The sequence below is a fragment of the Cornus florida genome, unplaced genomic scaffold (assembly GCF_030987335.1).
Source record: "Cornus florida cultivar Cherokee Brave unplaced genomic scaffold, ASM3098733v1 CherokeeBrave_3.0.0_Hap2_Chr08, whole genome shotgun sequence".
NCBI lineage: Eukaryota > Viridiplantae > Streptophyta > Magnoliopsida > Cornales > Cornaceae > Cornus > Cornus florida.
The window spans coordinates 39,438,382-39,452,269 of NW_026775578.1; the positions used below are offsets into that span (position 1 = coordinate 39,438,382).

General features: G+C 33.7%; 2 protein-coding genes across 2 annotated transcripts in view; both read left to right on the forward strand.

Moving 5' to 3' along the window:
* LOC132271404 (probable WRKY transcription factor 43) overlaps positions 1–6,113 on the forward strand; it is a 57,049-nt gene extending 50,936 nt beyond the window's left edge. Inside the window, exon 3 of the mRNA XM_059772763.1 lies at positions 5,883–6,113. Within this exon, the coding sequence (XP_059628746.1) occupies positions 5,883–6,057 (175 nt within the window). The 3' untranslated portion in view covers positions 6,058–6,113. The remainder of the gene's footprint in view (positions 1–5,882) is intronic.
* Positions 6,114–11,705: 5,592 nt separating this feature from the next.
* LOC132270090 (uncharacterized) lies at positions 11,706–13,576 on the forward strand. Its single transcript, XM_059771295.1, has 2 exons — positions 11,706–12,645; positions 12,774–13,576. The coding sequence occupies exons 1-2, from the start codon at positions 11,706–11,708 to the stop codon at positions 13,574–13,576; spliced, it is 1,743 nt and encodes a 580-aa protein (XP_059627278.1).
* Positions 13,577–13,888: the final 312 nt, after the last annotated feature.

Below are 13,888 nucleotides of genomic sequence, written 5' to 3' on the forward strand. Positions count from 1 at the left end.
TGATGACATACCAAAATTCTTTTTTTCAGCTACACTTTGGTGGCGGGCCAAATTTCTTCCTTGCAGCTATACTTTGGTGGCGTGCCAAGTTGACAGGTGGGACGAGTACTTTTTGATATCGCATGTTGAGTGACTTTGCCATTTTGCAACTTTGAGGAGTTTTTTTTTTTTTTTTTATTATGGTGGACTGAACTTGGAACAGGCCTCCAAGATGCCTACGTACCCTGAACAAGGATCAAGTCATCACGTAGTTTAATTTTTTTCTTCTTCCAGACAGTTTATACTCGTATCAAAGAGTTCTTGATTTTTTTTTCAGGTAGACAGTTTAAACTCGTGTCAAGGAATGTCATTTTTTTTTTTTTTTTTGGGTGACAGTTTAAACTTGTATCAAGGAGTTCTTGATTTTTTTCTAGGTAGACAGTTTATGCTCGTGTCAAAGAGTTCTTGATTTTTTTTTTCTTGGGAGACAGTTTAAACTCATATCAAAGAGTTCTTGATTTTTTTTCAGGTAGATAGTTTAAACTCGTGTCAAGGAGTTTCATTTTTTTTTTTTTTTTTTTTTTGGGAGATAGTTTAAACTCATCTCAAGGAGTTCTTGATTTTTTTTTTTTTCAGGTAGACAATTTAGGCTCGTATCTGGGAACATCATTGATAGTTTAGGCTCGTATCTGGGAGCACTTTAATTTTAATTATTCTTTAACTTTGCAAGAATCAGACGACAATCCAAACTTATACTGAAGGGCATGAACTATCTCGTCGTCACTTTGAGAATTTTTTTCTTGGTGTCCTTAACTTAATGCCCCCTGTGATTTTACACTTTCGGTTGAAGTCATTGTTGTAGCATGGTGCGTTTCTTGATACAAGTCTTTCAAGATGATGCTTATAATGAAAGATGAAGCTATTTCGTCATCCGAGTTAGGAAGTATATTGTTTTCTTCTTCGGACTCACTTTTCTCATCTTCTTAAAGGTTATCGGATATATCAGGAACATTTTCTCTAGCACCATGATTTTCCATGCTAAGCTCCATGTCATGGGCTCGAGTAACAAGCTCTTCAAATTTGCGAGGTTTAACCCCTTGTAAGATGTAAAGAAGCTCTCAGCGCATACCTTGCATACATGCTTCAACTGTAGAAATTTCAGACAAATGATCCTTGCAGTCAAGACTTAGAGCTCGCCAACGGTTGATGTAGCTAACCACGGGTTCACTTTTCATTTGTTTTGTATTTGTAAGCTCCAGCATACCTACAGTACGGCGAGTGCTATAGAAACGGTTGATAAATTCTCATTCTATCTGCTCCCAACTGTCAATACCTCTAGCTTTGAGGTTTGTGTACCAATCAAATGCATTCCCTTTGAGGGAACAAATAAATTGCTTGACAAGGAAATCTTCGTTTGTACCAGCATTGCTGCAAGTTTCTACAAAGTGTGCGACATGTTGCTTGGGATTGCCTTTTCCGTTACACTGTTGAAGCTTCGGAGGTTGATACCCAATCGGCATTTCTAAGATGTCAATTCTTTCTGTGTAATGCTTTACGTACATGCGAGCACTTTAAGGAATGCCACTGTATTATTTTATTATGTAATTCACTATCATGTCTTAAAGTTGTTGGACGGAAAGTGAGGTAACGGAGGCAGCTTCAATTGTTAGATTAACGGACATGTCATTTTGATCATCAATTGGAGTGGTCTCTAACATGGAATTAGAATGAGGAATTCGGCCTTTGCTTGATTCAGCATTGTCGTCACGCAATTTTAACTTTTCTGTCAGCGAGGCAATTTTCAAATCTTGCTCCTTAAGAGAGTTTTGTAATCTTTCAATTGTGCGGACGATACTTGTTAATTGTTCTTCGTACGAGGTAGTACTCGTCATCATGACTGGCATAGTGACATAGTCAGAAAAAAATCTTTAGCCTTGGGTTGACCAGCCTTGAACTTGAACTTGTGACTGGAGCAACCTTTGAGGTTGTAGGAACCTTCCTCCTTGCCCCTAGTGAGGTGAAGGGGGTATGAGTTTGAGTTGCTACTTTGACAGATTTGGCGGAATTGACTCTCATCGCATCGTGCTGTCTTTTAGCGGGAACGGATGATTTGACCATGCTCCACACCATTGAACTTGCAGAGGTGTTTGTACCACTTGACGAAATTGTAACCTTCTTGCCACCTTTTGTGGTGTATTGATATTGTCCGTCATGACTGTGACGTCCTTGGGGTATTCTTGCTCTTCATCTGAATCTTGTCGGAAGTCATAGAATCTGACGATGAATATGTTAAGGATTTGATGTAAGAGAAGGAGATAAGAGGCAGAAGATGTCCCACTAGGCGTGCCAAAAATTTGTACACACAAATTTTGTAGTCTGCAATAAAAACAAAATTGGGGGCAAATAGAATATTTTATTAATTTATAAAGATGGAGTATAATCCTCTGTAATAATATTCCAAAGAATAAGGTCCTCTGATTCGATCTCCTTTTTGGTTGGTTGGATCTAAAGGCTGCACGAGCTTGATCTTGAATCACCGTGGAATTTGGATAAAGAACGGCACGTCTTTGGCTGTGCTTGTTGTTGATCACCGTGAAATTTAGATGAAAAAGGGCACAATTTGATGTGCTTGTTGTTCTTCGTCTTCAGAGAGGATTTATTGAATTTGGTAAAGAACGGCACGACTTTGGATGTGCTTGGTGTTCTTCGCCTTCAGGTTTACCCTCTGGATTTCTGGCCCTCTGGAATTGTGATTCCCTCAATTTCTGGACTTTCTGGATTTCTGCGTCTCTGGATTTCTGGATTCTGAATTTGTATACCCCTTCCTCCTTCCTCCAGGCCTTTATTTATATTCTTCTTGGATTAATATAATGATGACACGTATCCTCTTCTGATAAGCAAAAAATCATAACTGGGCCGGACTAGTTATATTATGATAATTATCCATAAAAATAATTATTCTAAATATATTTTATTAGAAATTATTATCTTTCCATTTAATCATCTGGGCTTGGTTAATTAAATAATTTAAGTGGACCAAGCTTAGGCCAGTTAAATAACTTAATTAAACATTAGATCCATATTTAATGGGTCCATTTGTCAAAACCAAAGCCCGCTAAAATTTTAGTGTCTACAATATCGATATAAGTTGTGCGTGAAATAAAAAATGACGCCGTATTGGTTAATTTGGATTAAATAATGAAAGGGTAAAATCATTATTTAAAAATTTATTTTTAAGTTTTAATTTAACATTAAATAGTAAGGTCAAATCTGTCATTTCACAGTTTAGTTATCGGGTCGATTACGGGTTTGGGGAAATTTGACAAGTGGTTAGTTTAGGGACCTATTTGATTTATCTGGGGTTTTATGCATGATTTTGAAAGTATGGGGGGGTTTGTGATTTTAACCCAATAATTTACTACTTTTAGTGGCTGGGTGTGAAAAATGTTGTAACTCAAAAGCCTATTAATTACTAAGGTAAATTACACTAACTTCCCCTGAAGTTTTTGTAAATTACTCATAGGTAGAGCATTTGGCCTTTATTATTTTGACTTCCCCTGAAATTTGGCATGTGTTCTCAACAATACCGCTTGCTGTTAATGAAAATTTTTAAAATGGCTAAATTGTCATTTCCTTGTGTTAAAAAACCTCAATAATCTTATATTTTGACAAGAAATGAAAAGAATACCATGAAATGCCATTAAAATAATGTAGCTATTAATGAAAATTTTAAAAATGGCTAAATTGCCATTTCCTTGCGTTAAAAGACCTCAATAATCTTATATTTTGACAATAAATGACAAAAATACGATGAAATGCCATTAAAATAATGTAAAGCATCAATTTTCATACCAATTTTTTATTATTAAATTTTACAAAAACAATTTATTTTTGTTAATGACATTTAATTAGGTTTTTTTTTAGGGTTTGATTAGGGTAAAAAAATTAGGTAGGGTTATTTAGCGTTTACAAGAAGGGGGAAAAAAAGGTAACATAGTCTTTTGGTTAGATAGATCTTTTATATTAAACTGTTATTAAATTAGATAAGAATGTGAAAGACATGTCATACTTTTAAGGAAAGTCAAAATAATAAAGTTCAAACTCTTCATGTATGTGTAATTTGCCCATGAGGTCAGTGTAATTTACCTTAATTAATTTAGTATGCATATATACGTGGCTATTTAATGGATCATAGAGAATAGAGTGAGGGAATTATCTGTATGTAGTAACTGATTATTTATGTCTTCTACTTGGAATTAGTTGAGGTGGGATTATCTATAGAAGAGCAACATATGAAGTGAGAAGGCAATAATATACCTGAGGATGGTTATGAATGGAAAACATATGGCCAGAAGTTCATAAAAAAAATCACAAAATACAGGTACAAAATTCTTATATATGTGTGTGTGTGTGTGTGCGCGCGCGCGCATGACTTTACATGATCACACACACCAACACATATATATTATACATTTTTTTAAATAGAGTTTTTTTAATATATATATATATATATATATATATATATATATATATATATATATTCTCTGGTGAAACTTACATATGCATATTGCCCTTGTAAAGACTTAAACATTGACTTTCTATTTTAAGACGAAAAAATATCACTAAGGACTATATATCACAAACATAGGTACAAAATTCTTGTATCTATGAGCACGAATTTACATGATCACACACTTAGACACATATATATTATACTTTTTTTGTAAATAGAGGTTTTTTTTTTTTTTTCTTTTTCTTTTTTTATATACTTTCTAACATGAAAACGTACATATCCACATTAACTAACTTGACCCTATAAAGACTTGAACAAAGATTTTCTATTTTAAAGTGAGAAAGTATCACTGAGTTATAATGCATGATGCACATTGTGCGTAATACTAGTTAAACATATTCAAATATATATATATGTGTGTGTGTGTGTGTGTGTGTGTGTGTAACTAAATATACGGCTAATTAAACTTCCATGCCCTTAGGGGCATAGCGATGTTGACAGAGATTCGGAAGGTAAGTCCTTAAGATCTCGTTTTCGAACTATACTCTTAATTTGAATGGTGCGTGTGTTTTGGGGCTGATATGTTGTGGAAATTTCACATTATTATAAAAAAATATATATATATACAACATTCATACGCAATGATTCAATGAAATGAACAACACCACCAATGTGAAAAAACTAATAACGATTCTTTCATTAATCTGAATAATACATCATTGAACAATATAGCTATAATAATAAATAAGAACTGATAAATAATTCAGATTAATATAATAATAGAAATTAAGAATGAAAATGACAATAATAAAATAGGTAAGAAAGAGCTGGCCTAATTGTTGAGGCATATGTAAACACATTGACCTAAAGTTGATAGTCCTCCCCTTCGTGCGGGTATTGGTGAAACTAATCAACTCTAAGATACAACCCAATCAGCTCGCAGTGGCGTCTCCTCCATGTGCACGACCACAGGAAGACTAGCTAGGTCCAAGTTTATATAAGTCTAGTTGCTCATAAACTCAATAGGCTCACAACCCTTACAAAAGTGTCACTCTATGATCTTGCCATATACTCCAAAGTCCTCCTATAGATGTTTTATACATAGAGAATATATAGGGAGTAAAATATGTAACCGCTAAGGTATAATAATGATAGAAATAATATACAGCATAAGTATAATTTAATTAGAGGAACAAAATCCCATTAAACCATAATTAATATAATATAATTATATGTTTATTAAAATATTCCCAACACGATACACATGCTCTAAGAAAAAGAAAAAAAAAATTTAAACTTCCGTGGTATGTATTATTTGAACTAATCTTGATGCATGCATTATGATCATGTAATTAATATTAATTTGGATTTGGATTTCATTACATTGCAGGAACTATTTTAGGTGTCGCAAGAGAAGATGTGGAGCAAAGAAGCGAGTGGAGTGGTCGACCTTAGAGCCTGATAATCTTCAAGTCGTATATGATGGGGTGCACTCTCATGCTCCCTTCAACTTCTCACAAAGGACTACTTATAGTCATACTGCTGCTGCAGGAGCAAATCCATAACTTGTTAACATAAGTTGTAGGGATCAAACAATTTCTCTTGGGAATGATAAGTGAAGTCATTAATATTTGATCTTCAAATGTATACATTTATTTCCTGAAACAATTAAGTTAAAGGAATTATGTTTGTATAATACATGATAGTACTTGTCTATGTTAATTTTCCATTATTTATGATTCTAATAAATAAAAAAAATCAAAATAGTTCATTTCTAAGCTGTTACAGTGTAACCTATAATACCCCTAATTTTAAAAGGATAGTCTCGGCATTTTATTATTTATTTTATTGCATTTTTATTTGTTTCATTATTAATTTTGTTTGTTTAATTGTTTATTTGCATTTATTATTTGATATTTGACTTATTTGAATTAAATGGAATTAATTGTATTCTTTGTTTTATTTTCACTAAATGAATTAAATGTTTTAATTTTTAATTTGAAATTGGTTTAACAGTATTCTTTGTTCTATTGTCTTTAAGTGAATTTAATGTTTTAATTAGGTAACTTAGTTTTATTAATTAGCAGACATAGATTTAACGTAGGTTTTGTTATATGGGCCGACTAGGGTTTAACTTAGATTAGGGTTTCCGTCTTGGATTACCATTAGACTTAGGTTATATTTGTGCCTATAAATACACGGTTATAATCTGTAGTAAGGGTTAGAGTAACCCTATTCACGTACCAAAGCTACAGAGAAAAACAGAGTAAGGTTGTGAGGAAAAACAGAGACTTTACAGTTGGGGTTTCGGCTGAGGATTCAGGAACGGACGTAGGAGAAGGGAAGGTTAAGCAGTAGGAGATTGACAGTGGATCAGACGTCGTCGAAAAACTTAGGAAGACTGCGATAAGGTTTTGATTCCAAAACTGCAAAGGCAAGTTCTTTTCTTCCTCTCTCCCGTTGGCTCGTGTTCTGTGCACCTAGATAGTCTCTAGGGATTAAATTGATCATTTATTGGAACTTGCATGTCTACTATATGTTATATTGATGATCTATATGCATTGAATTAATTTGGTTACAGTTCTTGCATGTCTGAGTTTCAATTTTATTCTTTAAGCATGTTAAATCGGTATGGTTGTAAACACTGTAATTGCTTTAAACTATTGTAAACAAACCATTGGGATGCTACTGGGATTATATAAGACTCTTAGGTTCAGTAATAAAAAGGAACAGAGGGGTTGGAACAGCCGGAGACGAAGCAGAACGGTCGAAAACGTAAAAAACTGGACTAGAGGCTCTCAAAGGAGGAGAGAGCCAGCTCCATGGAACTGGGAGCCGGCTCCCACACTCATAGAGCCGGCTCTATGCACAAAAGAGCCTGCTCCCAAAGTTATGGAGCAAGCTCTCTCAATTTTGCAATTTTTGATATTTTTTTTGACGCACTGTTGACACTGTTTGAGCGTGTGAACTGTTTCGGATGGTTCTGGAACTTCACAGAGAGATTAAGAAGTTAGTTTTGGGTGTTATTAAGACCTCTAATTGATTAAGCTTTACCTCTAAGTTAATGGGACAAACAGTATAAGATTAAACTATCTTATATGCTGTTAACGGATGGAAGGAACTTAATTGTTTGGTTTAATTTTAGCAATTTAAAGGGATATAGTATGATTATAAAACTTATTTTAAATGCATGATAGGGTCATTTATTTATTAGTTTTGATCTATGCATGCTCTGGATGCTAATTATTGAAACATTAAACCTTTTCTACAATTGCATGGACTAACGCTTGGATTTTAATTGCTGAAAGATTAAACATTATTCTGCAATTACCTGAATTATGATTTTGGACTTTAATTACTGAACTGTTATTACATTCTATAATTTACATTCTGTAATTTACATGATTTTGAACGTTAATTGCTGAACTATTATTTAGGTTCTATAATTTACATGGATATTGTGGATCGTATACACCGGTATGGGACAGTGGCATATTAGAGATGGCTTAGCTCAAAATACTAAGACCTAACCTATTGGATTAAAGGAAAGGATTATAAAATATTGAATCCTAATTTTATTTAAGTCAGATTGACTAAGTAAGTTGAGTGACTATCTGGATTAATTGTTGTTTGTGGTTAAGTCAGATCGACTAAGTAAGTTGAATGACTACCTGGATTTATTATTATTCGCGGTTAAGTTAAATCGACTGAGTAAGTTGAGTGGCTAACCGGATTAGGAGTCTTATGTCAGATCAAGAAAGAATTGAATGACATACTCTGGTTTTGGACGGACTTTATATATATATGATTATGGTACCACGATATGAGAGTCAATGGTTAGTGCGCGTATATGCAGTGGATGCGTAGCTGGTTATGATAGGTTGAAATATACCCTGTTAGGCTTAGGTATTCATGCCCACTTAGGTGCGTTTTGCGTATTGCCTTCTATTCAGGTTGAAACCCCCTATATAGTCCAGTAAATGTGCCTTAGTGTGGATATATATATGTATGGACTAGATAGCTATTGTTGAGATATGTAAGGTGTATCTGCGTATCAGGTCACTATATGGATTGTAGTTAGATTAGAACTTGTTCATGGGCCTGACCCACTCTTATATTTTTTAGGTATCGGACGGTTCCAGTCTTAGGCTTGATCGTGTTAAGCAGAGACTATCATTCACTTTACTGACGACGTAGGGTTTCCTTTCATATTTTAGATTTGGTTTTATTTCCAGTTGTTTATTTCAGTTGGGATATTGTTTAGGGGTCCACTAGATGGATTCCCGAGTTGTACTTTGGAGGTTTTGGAGAGTTGGGTTATGTAATGTTTAACTTTGGAGGATTTTATATTTAGTAATTCTTTCGGTTCCATTATTTAAATTTCTTTTTGTATTCTGTGTTCGTTTTAAAATATTAATTGTTTGATATTCCCTCGGGTTTGGGCTTGGGCCTGATCAACCCGTGTCTTAGATCCGAGGGTATCACATAACCTAAGTCACATAAAGCGGGAGCGCCAAAGCAGCAAAATTAAGTTATAAATAATGATAAACAGAATAAGAGCGTGAGAGCGGCACCCGTTGAGAAGGATTGTGTGACTTAAAGTGTAACATACACTAGTTAGCTAGATTTAAATTTTTTTTTTTTAATGAGGGCTGAGTGCTTTATTAATTAGACTATTGGATAATACCCAAAAGTAATAATGTTGAAAGTTTAATAATTGTAACAACCCCCACTCTATCTAGACACAATATTGTCCCCTCCATCCTGGTACTACTACAGGTAAGGGTGCACACGGTTCGGTTTTGACTGGTTTAAAAGTTTTTTGGAACCAATTAACCAATTCTAATGGATTCATAAATTTTGAAACCAAACCGAACTATTTGACCAAAGGAACCAAATCAAATCGTGAAAACCGGTTTGGTTCGGTTCCACAGTTCCTTTTTTTTTCTTTCTTGTTACAGAAATATTCATATTTCAAAATCTACATGCACAACAACAAACCAAGTTACCAACACATTCAAAACTATTAATATATTCAGAACTTTTAATTCATTCTCCTCTATTACTTTTGAAACTGAAGTGAATAAATATATTCATAATTACTAATAACCTAATACATTTAGAATTACTAATTTAACAACAAACAATCAGCCACAATTCAAAATTCAGTTACTAAAAAAAAAAAAAAAAAACCATTTAATTGATAAGACTTAAGAGAATTAAGAGTGGAGCATACAATTGATAGTTGCTATAAACTTCTAAATGATTTGGATTGTACGTAGGATTATAGTATATTATATATATATAGTGTATAATTTAACACGTATATATTATATACGTGTTAAATTATACAGTATATTATATATATATATATATGTATGTATGACATAACGGTTCGATTCGGTCTAGTTTGGTCCTAAAAGACTTCAACCCGTGACCAAACTATATCTTTACGGTTTCACAAATTTAGAACTGTGACCGAACCAAACCATTAGCAAACCAAACCAAACTGTCCGGTCCAGTTTGGATATTCAATTTGACCAAATTTTTGTACACCCCTAACCATAGTTGTTAAAGGCGCCTCCAGGTGCCATCTCAGCGCCTCTAGTACCTTAAGGCGCATGGGTTGCAGAAGGCGGGCGCCTTTTATGTACAGGTGCAAGGCTAAAGGCGATATAAGGGCGCGCCTGATGGAAGTTGTAATATTTTAACTGTTTTCTTCTATTGGTTTTGTAACTTTTGTTTGTTTATTGACTTTATTGATTCTATTATATTACTTTTGTTAAGTTACATTGTTACCACATTAAAAAAAAACAAAAAAAAAAAGGAGAACAAACACCAAAACAAAGAAAAGTCGAAGACAGAGGTCATAGAGGCGACAACTTGGATAATAGTTACTCTTGGTCTCGGTCCTCACTCCTCTCAGATCTATGTCGGATCTGCCAGATCTGCGCCGTCGGCGACTCTACCGGTAAGTTCTCCAACTTCTCCTTCTCTCTCTTCTTTTTCTCTTCTTCTTCTCTCCTCCTCATTTTCTTCTTCTTCTCTACTACTTCTCCTCTCAGATCTGTGATCTGTCTCAGTTTTTTTTTTTTTTTCTTTTCTTTTCTTCTTCTTTTCTTCTTTCGGCCAACTGTCGAGTTTGGCAGTTTTTTTTTTTATTCTTCTTCTTTTTTTCTCTCTATTTTTTTATTTTATTTTTTTTCTTAAGTCTGGACTCTGTTCAAAGAAACTTTTTGCTTTTTGATGCTCTCCTCATTTTTATAGATTAATTCATATATTAAGTTTTCTTTTATTTGGGAATTGATGACCAATTAAGATCACATTATTATTATTATTATTATTTTATGAAAAGAAATTGTTATATATGGATGGAACTGATGAAGGGGCCGGGGAGAGGAGAATGGAGAGTAGAGACTCTGGATTGTGACAGATTTATTATGTTGCTATTTTAATCTTAAAATAACAGTTGCTAAACTTGCTATTTTATTTATTTTTTTTTTTTCGGATTGTTGTAGCCTGTATGTGACAGATATAATGTAATTCTTTTTCTTGGTCACCCAAAAAAAAAAAAAATTTATTGAAATCAGAAGGCATTTAATTGATTTTCTTGTAAAATTTGCAGAGGAATACAAAGCTTCTAATATATACAGAATTTACGTAACACCGAAATACCAAATACAGAGAGATAGACTGATAGAGAGAAGAAGTTGTCCAGTTAACAACTTAACACCAAATTGAAGTCAAATTTATTAACATCAAACTTAAGTTACTTAACACTGAAATACTGAATCCATAAAAATTAGCTCCAAACCGATCTCTCAGCTATCTCCATGTAGAGAGTGACTGTGAGTCTGTGACGGATCTATTTCCCAATTTGAGCCAACACATTCTACAGTTACTTTGCTTAATCACAATTGCAGCCAAATTGTATGCCTGTATTTGTTCCATTGAATCATTCTAACATGTTAAAATGAAATAATTAGTGAAGTGTACTCTAAAGTCTAAATTATAAAAGACAATCGCAAATTGTAAATAGCAACTGTTTAATGTTATGTTATTTTCATATAATATAATTAGGTTGTATTATTGAAAGTATGTTTAGTTGTTATAGTTATAGAAAGAATCATGGTGCTTATAGTTATAAAAAATTAGATTGTTTTACAGCTTACATAATTTCTATTGAATTTGATTATAGTTTGAACTTTAAAAGATGCCTAGTGAAGGTTCAAGAAAGGATTCGGCATGGAATTACTCACATTGGAAGAATCCGAAAGATACAAATGCCGTCACTTGTAACTTCTGTGCAAAAGTTACAAAAAGAGGTATTTATCGGGCTAAGCAACACTTAACTGGAGGATATAGAAATGTGAGTGCATGCACAAGATGCCCATCTAGTGTTAGAGAAGAAATTAAAGAGTACATGAGTAAGAAAAAGGAAGAAAAAGAACAAATGAATTTGTTACCTAGTGATGAGATTAATTTCATTGATGGAGAGGATGAGGATGATGTCATGGAAGTTAGCAATCGGGAAAAAAGGGTAGCTAGTGCAGGTAGTGCTAGTGTCAATTCCTCAAAGATGCAAAAGCAAAAGGGACCGATTGATTTATATTTCACTCCCAGACCGAAAATTATGGTACAAAAAAGAAAGGATGAGGGAAAACAGGCAGTCATTAATGATGCATGCAAGAAAGAGTTGAGAGGAAGAGTGTGTGCTGCTTTTGCAAGGTGGATATATGATGCAGGAATTACATTCAATGTTGTTAAGTATGATAGCTTTGCCGAGGTTGTTAAAGCAATTGGACAATATGGTCCTAGCATGAAACCACCTAGTTATCATAAGGTGAGAGTTCATTTGCTTAGGAAAGAATTGGATAATACCAATGCTTTGATGAATGACCATAAAGAAGAGTGGTCAAAATTTGGATGCTCATTAATGGCAGATGGGTGGACAGACAAGAGAGGGAGAACATTGCTTAATTTCCTAGTAAATAGTCCAAGGGGAACCATATTTATTGAATTGATAGATACTTCTTCTTTTTCAAAGGATGGTGCAAAGATGTTTGACTTACTTAATAAATTTGTGAACCGCATTGGAGTAGCAAATGTCGTCCAAGTCCTCACAGAAAGTGAATCAAGCAATAAGTCTGCCGGTAAGAATGTTCAATTTTTATAACTTTTAGAGTATGTAAATTCTTTATAAATATATAATTTAAATCTTTTTTGATTTACTCATTCTCTTTATATCATTTTTTTGTTTTTTCCGTTTGGTTTCAAATAGGGAGGATGTTAAAGAAAGAACACCCACATTTGTATTGGACACCATGTGATGCTCATTGCTTAGACTTAATGTTGGAAGACATTGGGAAAATACCGTCCATCTCTAGAACAATGCAGAGGGCAGTGGAGTTGAATAGTTATATTTATGTGCGTCCAAAGTTGTTGAACATTATGAGGAACTTTACTCATAAAAAGGAGTTGCTTAGGCCCGCTAAGACTCGATTTGCTACATGTTTCATCACATTTTCAAGTATTCATAAGCAAAAGAATAACTTAAGAAAGATGTTTACTTCAGAAGAATGGAATCGTAGTAAATGGGCTAAAAAGGAAGCCGATAAAAGAGTTGCTTCTTATGTTTTGATGCCTTCCTTTTGGAACAACATTGTCTTTAGCCTTAAGGTTTCTGGTCCTCTTATTCCGGTTTTGAGATTAGTTGATGGCAAGAAAAAGCCTCCCATGGGATACATTTATGCGGTTATGGATAGGGCTAAAGAAGCCATTGCAAAATCATTTGGGGAAGTAGAAGACAAATACAAGGAAATTTTTAAAATAATTGATAAGAGGTGGAATATTCAATTTCATCGCCCTTTGCATGCAGCAGGTTATTATTTGAACCCAGAATACTTTTATTCAAATCCGAAAATTGAAGAAGATGAAGAGATTGCAAAGGGTTTGTATGCATGCATTGCATGGTTAATCCTGGATATCAAAGACCAAGACAAAATTACTGAGGAGCTGTCCTTATATTCTAAAGCTGAGGGCCTCTTTGGTAATCCCTTTGCTATTAAACAGAGAAATACATGAGGACCAGGTAAAGTGGTAGAGTATATTAAGTTAGTATAGCTAAGTGTTAAAATTATTTTGACAATAGAGTCGATAGCAAGATGAAGCTAAAGTTGCAAAACATCATTATTATTTTTTTTTAATAGCTAATTGGTGGGAAGCTTATGGCAAGTCAACAAAACTTCTCCAAAAGTTTGCCATAAAGGTTTTAAGCCTTACTTGCAGTTCTTCTGGTTGTGAACGAAATTGGAGCGTGTTTGAGCATATAAGTATACACTATCTACTAACTAAGTTTGTAATTTAATTATTGAAAGTTAAAATTTTAATTTTTTA